Source organism: Myotis brandtii, unplaced genomic scaffold, assembly GCF_000412655.1.
Source record: "Myotis brandtii unplaced genomic scaffold, ASM41265v1 scaffold250, whole genome shotgun sequence".
In the NCBI taxonomy this organism is placed as follows: domain Eukaryota; kingdom Metazoa; phylum Chordata; class Mammalia; order Chiroptera; family Vespertilionidae; genus Myotis; species Myotis brandtii.
Window position 1 is genome coordinate 4,760,651 of NW_005359478.1, and position 12,377 is coordinate 4,773,027.

The 12,377-nt window shown below is 42.6% G+C and overlaps 1 protein-coding gene across 3 annotated transcripts in view; it reads left to right on the forward strand.

Annotated features, from left to right (window-relative positions):
- The window catches only part of DNM3 (dynamin 3), a 373,409-nt gene that overhangs the window by 244,323 nt on the left and 116,709 nt on the right, over window positions 1-12,377 (forward strand). For all 3 annotated transcript variants that reach the window (XM_014540885.1, XM_014540883.1, XM_014540884.1), the window contains exon 16: window positions 8,194-8,303. In XM_014540885.1, the coding sequence (XP_014396371.1) occupies window positions 8,194-8,303 (110 nt within the window). The remainder of the gene's footprint in view (window positions 1-8,193; window positions 8,304-12,377) is intronic.

Below are 12,377 nucleotides of genomic sequence, written 5' to 3' on the forward strand. Positions count from 1 at the left end.
TAATGTTCTCACTTTTAAATTATAAAAGTACTTTTTTTGTTGTTGTTGTTTTTAGTCTGAGGAGAGGAGGAGTCCACATTTCCTGGATATTAGATATACCTAAAATATAGGTCATTATATACTAGGTACAAAAACAAAAAGTAGCGCTGCCCAAGAATGCTGTCAGAATGGAGAAGGGAGCCCTCCAATGGGCTCTCAACGCCAAGAAGGCTTCCTGGAGGAGGTGGAAATTGAACTGAACTCTGAAGAGAGAGGGAATCAGGAAAAGATGGGGTTTCTAATTGGGTATTGGCAGGTGTGACTACCTTTCTCTTACTCCCTTGGAGATATGGCACTGTGTTCTCCATTGAAGGATCAGTGTGAGTGCAGAGGAGGCAGCCCTGAAGCCACTGGCGTGTAGACCATGGCATTTTCTTGGACTACTAGAGCAGCCCATCAAAGTTTCTTCAGTGCCCAACAGAAAAATCTAAAGAAGTGCCATTTACTAACAGCCTGCTGGCTCCCAGATGCTGCTCACTACTCAAAGTGTAATTCTGATTAAAGCAGGGAATTAGAGCCCAAATAAGATGCGTAGTTTATATTATGAGTTTTATACTTGAACATCTCTATAGTTATAACTTCTTAATAGTAATAAACACCAGATTTTAGTTTTCAACAGCATGTAGAGCTAGTATTCTGGTGTTCTCAATATTTTTGTAGCCTCTCTTTTTACTTTGATATTTTGATTATTTTGTAAGTCAATCATCTTTAAGTTCTTAAAGCAGACAAAGCAGAATGTCAGCCCATGAGGAGACTCAATCTTATGTTCATTCCACGCGTGTTTGTTGAATGTCAACTATGCCACCACACTAGGAAGGAAACAGTTGCTTTCCTCCAAGGTCGGTGATTTGATGGAAGTCAGGACCTAGAGCAGTGAAGGCAAACCTATGACACGCGTGTCAGAGGTGACACTCGAACTCATTTTTTTGGTTGATTTTTCTTTGTTAAATGGCATTTAAATATATAAAATAAATATCAAAAATATAAGTCTTTGTTTTACTATGGTTGCAAATATCAAAAAATTTCTATATGTGACACGGCACCAGAGTTAAGTTAGGGTTTTCCAAAATGCTGACAAGCTCAAAAGGTTCACCATCACTGACCTAGAGAGTAGCAGAGGAGCAAGATTCATAAATGATGAACAACAACAAAGGTAATCCTATCTAATAAAGAGGGGAATATGCGAATTGACCATCACACCATCACAAAGATGGTGGCGCCCACAGCGTAGGCGGGGTTTCGGTAACACAAGATGGCTGTGCCCACAGTAGTAGAGGCGGTTCCATAACACAGGATGGCTGCACCCACAGTGGAGGCTGAGTTCCCTTAATGAGCCTTAAGGAACAATCAGCAGAGACCTCAGGCCGCCCCCACTGCCCCGGCACCAGGCCAGGGATCTCAGGTCTCGCCCCCCCACCCAGTGGGGCTTGACGGAGGACCTCAGGCGCAGAGGAGCAAGATTCATAAATGATGAACAACAACAAAGGTAATCCTATCTAATAAAGAGGGGAATATGCGAATTGACCATCACACCATCACAAAGATGGTGGCGCCCACAGCGTAGGCGGGGTTTCGGTAACACAAGATGGCTGTGCCCACAGTAGAGGCGGGGTTTCCATAACACAGGATGGCTGCACCCACAGTGGAGGCTGAGTTCCCTTAATAAGGGTGCGCTGGGGGCCCTGAGGCTGTGCCCCCCACCTGGCACTGGGCCAGGGGACCTGAGGCTGCACTCCCCGCCTGGCAGGGCTTGACAAGGGTTGGGCCAGCTGGGTCTGGTTCTTGCCCAATGGGGGTGGGGCTGACTGGGTCTGGGTCTTGCGTGATTTTGAGGCACCACAGATGGGCGGGGACTTGACTCTAAGTCCCACAGTGCGCCCCAGATTCTGACAGGAAGAAGATTTTCATATACATTTTACTAATTTTCTTTCATCTCTGACACTTCCATTATAAAGGGTAAATAGTGATATTAAAATATTTCCTTTAATTAATCCCCCTTTAATGTGCACAAATTTCGTGCACCGGGTCACTAGTAATGTAATAATTTCTCTCTCCATTGGGAGTTTACCTTGTAGTTGGAAAGGCAGAGCATCCACACACTTAGGTGAATCATCTGCACACTTAGAAAATAAAAGGCAAGTACAAAATAACAAACCAAGTATACAGTGCAGTGCTGTCGGGATCAGACTGGAGTGGCATCATAGATATACTAGAAGTAGCAGAGGCCTGAGTGGGTGCCTGGCCACGGGCAGGGCCTTGATGCTCCAAAGGACTGCATACTGGGGCAAGTTTTTGATGGACCCATCAAAATGCCCAATCAGTTAGGCAGGGCATGGCAGGGGTGCTTTGAATTGGAAGGATTTGCTAAATTGCATTCACGGTTCTAAGAAACCTGTTTGCTCAGAAGTCACAGGGAGCCAGATGGTATATAAGCATCTTATACAGGGTAGTGGTTGGTTTTGTGTGTGTGTGTGTGTGTGTGTGTGTGTGTGTGTGTGTGTGTTGGCATAGAATTTTTATTTGAGTCTATAGCCATTCCATAATTCCTATCTCCTTTCACCTTGATTCCTCTGCCTTTTGTCACTCACTTCCACATCAGACCACATTCTCACACATTAGATGCATCCTATTTTGGCCTCTCGGATTTCTCCTCTTTCTTCTAACTCTTGCCAAGTCATTGCAAGGAAAGAACCCTCTCTCTTTGAACAAAGAACCCCCATTTTCCTGGATGTCTTCTATAGAAGTGCTGCTGGCAACCCTCTTCTTTTGAGGAAAGGAGAAGTACTACGTTTAAAAGTGAAGAGAAGAATGTTGACTCAGTGATATCAGCTTCTGAAGCTTTTGAAAATACGCAGAATTTCATATCGGAATCCTCAGTAAGAAATCATTTCTCACAATATGGAGGACCCTCAAAAATGTAGAAATAGCACTACCATAGGATCCAGCGATTCCACTTCTGGGGGTACAGTCCCTTCTCTTATATGTGGCTTTACTTTTTGTGGCTTCAGTTACCTGAGGTCAGCTGTGATCCAAAAATACTAAACGGAAAATTACAGAAATAACCAATTCCTAGGTTTTAAATTGCATGCTGTTCTGAGCAGTGTGATGAAATCTCGCGCCATCTACCTCCATCCCTCCTGGACGTGAATCATCCCTTGTCCAGCGTCTCCACACTGTGCATGCTCCTGCCCGTTAGTCCCGAATAGCCACCTTAAGTGATGAGATTGACTGTCGCAGTTATCCTGTGCTTGTGTTCAAGTCACCCGTATGGTAATGCCTGATGTGGCGTCACAAGGCCCACATTATTCACCTCACCATGTCATGTCGGCATTTTATTATCTTGCTTCTTCACAAGAAGGGTGAGTACAATACAACAAGGTATTTTGAGAAAGAGAGACTGCATTCACATAACTTCTGTTACAGTGTATTGTTAAATTTGTTTTATTTTATTCTTTTTAACCTTTTTCTGTGCTGAAATTTATAAACTAAACTTTATCATAGCTGTGTTATAGAAAATAAAAACATAGTATGTATAGGGTTCAGCGTCATCTGTGGTTTTAGGCGTCCACTGGGGGTCTTATGCCCCATGGATAAGGGGGAGCTACTATATATCCAAAGGTGGCGAAAACACTACTTTGAAAAGATACCTGCATCCACATGTGTACAGCAGCATTATTTACAATAGCCAATACATGGGAGCAACCTAAGTATTCACTGATGGATGAATAGTTAAAGGAGTTGTGATATTGATATATATGCAATTGGGCTATTATTTTTCAGCCATAAAAACTATTTGCAATAACATGGATGGACCTTGAGTGTATTATGCTAAGTGAGATAAGTCAGACAGAGAAAGATAAACACTGTGTGAGCTCACTACATGTGGAATCTTAAAACAAAAACAAAACTAAGCTCAATAGAGAAAGAGATCATACTTATGGTTACCAGAGGCAGGGGATAGGAGGAGGGGAATTGGGGAAGCTGGTCAAAAGGTACAAACTTCCAGTTATAAGATAAATAAATCCTGGTGATGTTATGTACAGCATGGTGACTATAGCTAACTGGTGTATGACATATGGGAAAGTTGTTAAGAGAATAACTCCTGAGTGCTCATCACAAGAAGATGTTTTTCTTTTCTTCTTTCTTTTCTTTTTATTGTATCTATATGAGAAGATGAATGTTAGCTGAACCTACTGTGGTAACCATTTCACAATATATGTAAATCAAACCATTGTGCTATATGCCTTGAACTTGTACAAGGATGTATAGCAATTATTTCTTAATAAAACAGAAAAAAATAATTTAAAAAAATCTTTCTCTGGAATTTTACAAGAGCTTCCCCCAAAATGTGTGTTCAAGATAAAATGTTTAAAATATTTTATTTCTTACTAGAGGCCTGGTGCTTGAATTCAGGGGTGGGGCTGGCCAGGGGGAGGGGCCCTGGCTGTTGGCGGGCCAGCCCCTCCCCCCCCTGGTCAAATTCTCAAACTCCCGGTCCAGGGGACAATTTGCATATTACCCTTTTATTATATAGGATTTATTTACAAAGATTGTGAAAACTCTTCTTTTAAATTTTTTCTTTGCTGATGCATCCTACTTGAACAATAGAATTGACTGAACATTCTGCGTGCCAAATGAACAACCTTTATACAAAGTGTTTAATGTGATACATTTATAAGATGAAGGTGTCTTGTAAAGTGTAATTCAAAATGAATAGAATAAAAAATACCTGTTGTATGAATTGAAAGGTGAGAGATGGAGGAGTGACAAACTTGGGAAAACTTTTGCACTGAAGGTAGAACTTGAGGTAGATGCTAAATAATAGATGGATGTGGTAGAAGTTAAAAGGGTATTTCAAGTTGGGAACAGACTCTTGGCAAAGGTGCATTTGGCTGAAATGGACGCTTCTTATGGAAGACTAAAGGAGATATTGACAAACCAGAGTGGGACCAAATTATAGGTGTTTTCCAATGTCATATTAAGGAGTTTTGTGGATTTTCTTCCATAAATAATGGAGAGTTATGAAAGTTTTGAAAGACTATAATGAGTTTGATAGAGTAGTTCTAGAAATTGCCCTCTGTGATGACATGAGAGAAATTTGAAGGCAAGTAGACGTATTTATAATCATGTGTATGAGATGCCAGGGACCTAGGTTAATGTCATGGGAATGTCAGACAAGGGAGCTGAGACAAATGCTTCAGATGCAGTGCTGTAGTCTTGATGTAGTAAAGGAGGTGAAGGAAGACAGTATGTCAGGAAGGATAGTGAGGTTTCAGATTGGGTGACTGGGAGGATGAGAAATACGCCAGATGGCAGAAACAGAGAGGTCAGAAGAGGAAAATTGTTTGGATGGATGAGGGGAAGGAAAGCAATGGTAAGTACATGGGGTTCAAGTTAATGTGAGCCACACATGTCATTTAAAATTATCTAGCAGCCCCATTCAAGATAGTAAAAATGAACAGATGAGTTATGTTGAGTAATACTTTACCCCAACATATTAAGAATACCATTTCAACATATCTATAATAATAAAAGTGTAATATGCTAATTAGACTGGACAGCCGAACGACCTTCCAGACGTTCTTCCGGACAAAGCCGGGGCTGCGAGGGCCGAGCCCCTTGCATGAATTTCGTGCATTAGGCCTCTAGTAATCAATATAAAAGCATTAATGAGATGGTTGACATTGTTTTTCTCATACTGAGTCTTTGAAGCCTGGTGTGTATTTAACATTGAGAGCATATCCCAATGTAGCCACAGTTCAAGTGCTCGGTAGTCACCTGTGGCTGGTGGCTACCACATTGGACAGTGTGCTATTAGACAGTTTAATAAAACTAACAAATTTATGTAGTAGATGTCTCAAATAAGCTGGTGCTAAGACTCACTGTATTGGAAATTATAATTTCTGCTTATCCTTTATCACTTCTATTCCTTTTGTTTATTTTAGCTTTTTCATATTCACATGTTCTTTTAGCCAAATATCATTTTTCCCCAAAGCACTAAGAATTTTAGAAATATTCTTGACATACCATTTCATTTCTCTCTCATTTAATTCTCCCTTTGACTAACAACTTTAATTAAATAAATCAGTCTGAGTCTCTTTGTTCTTCGTTTGTCAATCTTAAAACTCTTGATTATGAGAGAATTGGGCAATACATCTTCAAAACCCTTGGATAAATGACATTTCATTTGGAAATGAAACTACAATACATTTTTCATGTTCCCCTGTTTGCCTGTGTGTGTATTTCTCCAGTGTTGAATGTCTGACATCAACTTGCTGGATTTTTGGTCGTTGCTATATGCTAAAGAATGAAGTTCAAAGGGAACTTCCTTCTATAGAAAACACGCCAAGGACATTGTGTTCCATCTTCACAATGAAATGCAGATTTCCATTAAAAGGCAAATCCATCATTTCAAAAGGTTGACTAGGATGGTGTATTAAAAAAAGCCAGCTGCTTAAATTTAGGGCATTGAAAAACGGCTAAAAATATTTCCCTGGGTCTCAAGCATTTTCATTTATTTATGGATTTAATAGATTTTCATTTAGTCTATGATCTTGCCTCGATCTTGTTTGTGTTTCAAACACATCACTCGACTATGATACTTCACTTATTTAAATGATGTATGTTGCTGTTTAGAATATCTTTGAATTTGCTAATATAGTATTAATTTTTGTACAAGAAATATTGGCATCTTCTCACAGTACTTTTGCTTTTTCATGCTTGTTCCTAGGCTTCCTTCACTCCCATTTAGTTTCTTTGATATTTTTGTGAGTTTTTAAAATCTTCTTTGCGGACGTTGTCTGCCAGCACAGTGTGCTATTAGACAGTTTAATAAAACTAACTGCAACCAACTTCCTTCAGCTGCTTCAGTCACCTAGTTCTCTCTACCCCATCACTTGAATGTGCTCTGCCAACTGTTTTCTGAGCAACTTAGGAGTAAGAAGTGACAGAGAGAGTGTTGCTCCCAATGACTCTCTGTGGGTGTGCAGACAAAATGATCCCCACCCACTGGCCTGGGAGCACAGATGAGTTCTGCTCTCCACTGCTGAGCCAGCCACAAATCCTCAAGGACGTGCTGTAGGGGCCAGAGGAACAGCCAAAAAAAAAAAAGGCTTATGTCAGACATGTCTCTACAGTGCATGTATTCTCCACAGGAAATACATTAATAGTTGTTTATTAAAAGTCATGGCTAAGTCTCCATGCTCCCCTCTTCCAGAGGCTAGTCCTGTTTTTTCTCAGGACCAGCACCCAGAGGTAGGGCCTGGGACCATAGAGGGACTACTGTTGAACAAATGCCCCAGGAGTACATCCTGACTAGGTTTCCTAGATTGAGTGTTTGTCTCTCCTATTATCCTTGGCTGTTAAGCATTTGTACATATGATAACACTGCCCCTGGGCCAGACCCTGAAAGTAAATGTTTCTAATAATTCTCTGCCGCCCAGTATGTTTTACTAAGATCCATTTGGTGTCATTTGCAGACCTCCCCTCACCAGTGTCCATTTTCTTCCTAAAGAATTGTTCATTTTGAAAAAGAACCTGTTCTAGTTAATATCAGCCCACTTTTAATGTTTTGTTGTTGTGTTTTTTCTCTCTCTCAAAGAGCTCAACAATTAAATGGCATCATTTTCTTTTTCTGGACCCCCATTTGTTCTAGACTTAAGTGAAGGAAGTATGGCTGTGCTTCAGCATAGTTTATGGGGGCATTTCATTCTGGGGTCCTTGTGCTTCCAAGCCCCTGCCAGCACTGGCTATCAAAACTGCTTAGACTGCAAATAAAATATGAAATGAAATCCATCTGGCATTTCTCATTGAATTAGGACCAGAACATTTTTGTTAAATATTAACAGATGGCTAAATTCTTAATATCAAGCTAACGTTTGAAAACATCTAAGGGGACCCACATGAGGAAGAAAGGATAGAGGCCCATGTGTTTTCTCCATCGCTGAGCCCTTCCTTCCTCTAGCCTTTCCTCCAACCATGTGTTGAGAATCATTGGAGACGCCTATCTCAGATAACTTCTCTTCTTTGGTACCTGGTATCAAAACAGTGTGCGATGGTATCAAAATATTGTAATCAAATGTTGGCCGGCTCAGGTGAAATGTCACCATTGACATGCTTCAACATCTTTTGTTAAAGTGCTCTCTCTCTCAATAGGAAAAAGAAAAGAAGTATATGCTTCCCTTGGACAACCTGAAAGTTAGAGACGTGGAAAAAAGCTTTATGTCCAGCAAGCACATCTTTGCAATCTTTAACACAGAACAAAGGTAAGAAAATGGAGCAGCTCTGTCTTCAGATTTCCCTCCCCCCGAATTTCTACATGACCCAGAGACCGTATTTGCAATAGTTCCTTTGGCTCCACTTTGAAATTTGTTAACTCATCCATTTTGCCTTCATTTATTTTGTAGCTTATAGCTTCCGCCATAGGTTATGGATTCTAAAGATGAAAAATTAGAGTGAGAAGGATCTTCACATATTAGTTTATTCCCTGCTTTGCCAGGAGCCACCCCCATCACACTGCTTCCATTCTTAAACTACATTTTATTACTTTAAAGTCTTCCTTGCCCTGAATTTATTGTTTACTTACAAATTACTCAGCCATAATTTTAATGATATCTGTCTGGCATGAATGGATACCACTTAAGACTTTTCCTATATTTTATGACTAGATTCTTGCATTGGTGAATAGAATTATCCAGATAACATGAAGACAAATATATCATACTTTACAGTTTTTCCAAACACGTCTAGGTTCATTGCCTGTTTTTTGTAACAATTGCCCATGAGGTTAAAAGATAGAGTAGTGTGGTTACCATTTTATAAATTAGAAAATGTAGCTCAGAGAGGTTAACTGACTTAAGATCACAAATTAGAGCATTGGAAAGCTTAAATCTGAATCTTTCTTATCTAAGTGTCTTTCTTTCTTTCTTTTTTAACTGCCACTCACCTACAATAGCAAAACTTAATTTGGGGCTGATTATCCCAGAGTCCATGGTTGTTCACTGAAAGAAATTAAGTGGTAAAGTTAAATAAACAAACAGAGAGGCAACAGAGGACAAGGACAGAGAGGTGTAAAAGGGCGGTTACAACTAGGCAAGGAGAACATGGGAGATCTTTTCCAAATGGAAATGCTATAGGAAAAAGCTAATTAATTTCTGTGACTTAGTTATTAAGAGACAGAGTCATCAGCTGTGGGGTCTAATTTTAACTCATCTTTCCAGGCCTTTTATCTTTATTTAGCAATGAATGAAGTTCCTTGATTAGGTTCAGTGACTGGCCCAGGGTCAATCACACAGTGATTCAAAATAGCAAAAGAAGCCTTTTTCCTACATTCCCAGTCAGTTGCTCAGAGTGACTCATACAAAAATACTTATAAAAACCACAAGAGCAAGGCACTTAAAGAATCAAGGGGACAGCAAATTAGATATAACTCCCCTATCAAATACTGAGATGGAATTGTTTTTTAAAAAGACTTGGAATTCCTTGGGGGAAAAAAACAACACAAAACATTAGTAATAGAAAGAATAAAAAGGTTTCCTGGAGAGAGCAGTAGCATGTCTTCATATCCGGACCATGCTCAGTGACTTGAACACCTTCCTCAGAGCAGTGGGGAAATGGGTGGTCCTAAAAGAATCATCAGAGGGGTGCTCAGCTTTCTGGCCTGGATGCAGAATGGGAAGTGTGACTGCCACATAGGAGTAAACTACAATCGGGTCCTTGGTCAACCTGGAAAGTTTAGGTTCTAAAAGGGCTTCGTTCTTGGCCGGTGTTGCTCTGTGGGATCACAGGTTTGATCTCCAATCAAGGGCATGTACCTGGGTTGCAGGTTTGATCCTTAGCCTGTCAGCAATTGCGGAAGACGACCAATTGAGGTGTCTCTCTCACATTGATGCCCCCCCGCCGCTTTCCACCCTTCCCTTTCTCCCCTTCCATTCTCTCTAAAAATCAATGGAAAAAATATCCTCAGGTGAGGATTAACAACAACAAATACTGATAATATAGCTGTCTAAAAATAAAAGGGCTTGATACAAAGTAAAAAAAAAAATCAGCATCTTTTTAGATGAAATACAACTGTGGATTTTAAAGAGAACAAAAGACACCAAAATAAGAAAACTCTATAAACTTCTAAAAATATAGGTATTCTAGAATACTAATTCTCAGCAGGCATTGAACTCTGCAGCTACTTCTCAGAAACCTCAGAGTACAAGGATGTCCCATCTACAGGCACTTTTACCAATGTCTCTTTCTCTGAAATTGTGATTAGTTTTCAATTAATTTTGTACTGGTGAGGACCTCTAGTAAGTACAATGTCGAGTACAATGGGTGATCCTTGTCTTATTTATATTTTAAGGAGAATTATTTCATAACTAGAGGCCTGGTGCACGAAATTTCTGCACGGGTAGAGTCCCTAGGTCTGGCCGATTGGGCCTTCCTTCCCCCAGCTGCCAGCTGCCTGCCAACCCTTCCTTCGTTCTGTGTCACCCCCTAGTGATCAGCGCACGTCATAGCGAGCAGTCGAACTCCTGGTTGGTCAAACTCCTGAGGGGACAATTTGCATATTAGCCTTTTATTATATAGGATTCTATAGTTAGGTACTTTCTGATAAGGAACCTGATATCAGGTAAAGGAAATCCCTGTGTTTCTGGTTGCTACATTGTTTCTGTTTTAATCATGGCTGGGTGGTTGAATTTTATCAATTATTTTCTCTGCCTCTACAGACAAGATTGAATGATTTTCTTCTTTAATCTATTCATGTGGTGAAATATATCTATAGACTAATGTTAAACCATCCTTGATCTCCTAGAATGAAACCTAGTTAAGTCATGCTATATTATTATTTACTAGAGGCCCGGTGCACAAAAATTTGTGCACTCAGGGGGGAGGGGGGGTCCCTCAGCCCAGCCTGTGCCCTCTCGCAGTCTGGGACCCCTTGGGAGATAACGACCTGCTGGCTTAGGCCTGCTCCCGGGTGGCAGAGGGCAGGCCCAATCCCTAGGTGCAGCCCCTGGTCCAGGCTCAGAGCAGGGCCGATTGGGGAGTTGGGGCGTTTATTATATTAGGATTCTATAGTTAGGTACTTTCTGATAAGGAACCTGATATCAGGTAAAGGAAATCCCTGTGTTTCTGGTTGCTACATTGTTTCTGTTTTAATCATGGCTGGGTGGTTGAATTTTATCAATTATTTTCTCTGCCTCTACAGACAAGATTGAATGATTTTCTTCTTTAATCTATTCATGTGGTGAAATATATCTATAGACTAATGTTAAACCATCCTTGATCTCCTAGAATGAAACCTAGTTAAGTCATGCTATATTATTATTTACTAGAGGCCCGGTGCACAAAAATTTGTGCACTCAGGGGGGAGGGGGGGTCCCTCAGCCCAGCCTGTGCCCTCTCGCAGTCTGGGACCCCTTGGGAGATAACGACCTGCTGGCTTAGGCTCGCTCCCGGGTGGCAGAGGGAAGGCCCAATCCCTAGGTGCAGCCCCTGGTCGGGCTCAGAGCAGGGCTGATTGGGGAGTTGGGGCGCCGCCCCCTGTCATGCACAGAGCAGGGCGGATTGGGAGGTTGCGATGCCACCCTCAGTCACGCTCAAGGTAGGGACGATTGGGGGGTTGAAGCACCGCCCCCTGTCACACTCAAGGCAGGGTCGATGGGGAGGTTGCGGCACCACCCCCTGTCACGCACAGAGCAGGGCCAATCAGGGGGTTGGGACGCTGCCCCCTGTCACTCACAGAGCAGGGCCCATCAGGGGGGTTGGGGCTCCGTACCCTGTCACGCACAGAGCAAGGCCAATCAGGGGGTTGGGTGGTGCCCCCTGTCATGCACAGAGCAGGGCCGATCAGGGGGTTGGTGTGCTGCACCCTGTCAAACACAGAGCCGCAGGGCAATCAGGGGATTGGGGAGCTCCCCCCTATCAGGCACAGAGCAGGGCCTGTGGGGGTGGGGGGGTTGGGGCGCCGCACCCTGTCACACACAGAGCAGGGCCCGTGGGGGGGGGGGTTTGGGCGCCGCACCCTGTCACACACAGAGCAGGGCCCGTGGGGGGGGGGGTTTGGGCGCCGCACCCTGTCACACACAGAGCAGGGCCCGTGGGGGGGGGGGTTTGGGCGCCGCACCCTGTCACACACAGAGCAGGGCCGATCAGGGGATTGAGGAGCTCCCCCCTGTCACTCACAGAGTAGGGCCGATAGGGGAGTTAGGGCACCGCCCCCTGTCACACACAGAGCAGGGGGGATCAGGGGGTTGGGGCGCTGCACCCTGTCACACTCAGGGCAGGGCCAATGGGGAGGTTATGGCTCTACCCCATCACACACAGAGCAGGGCCCGTGGGGGGTGGGG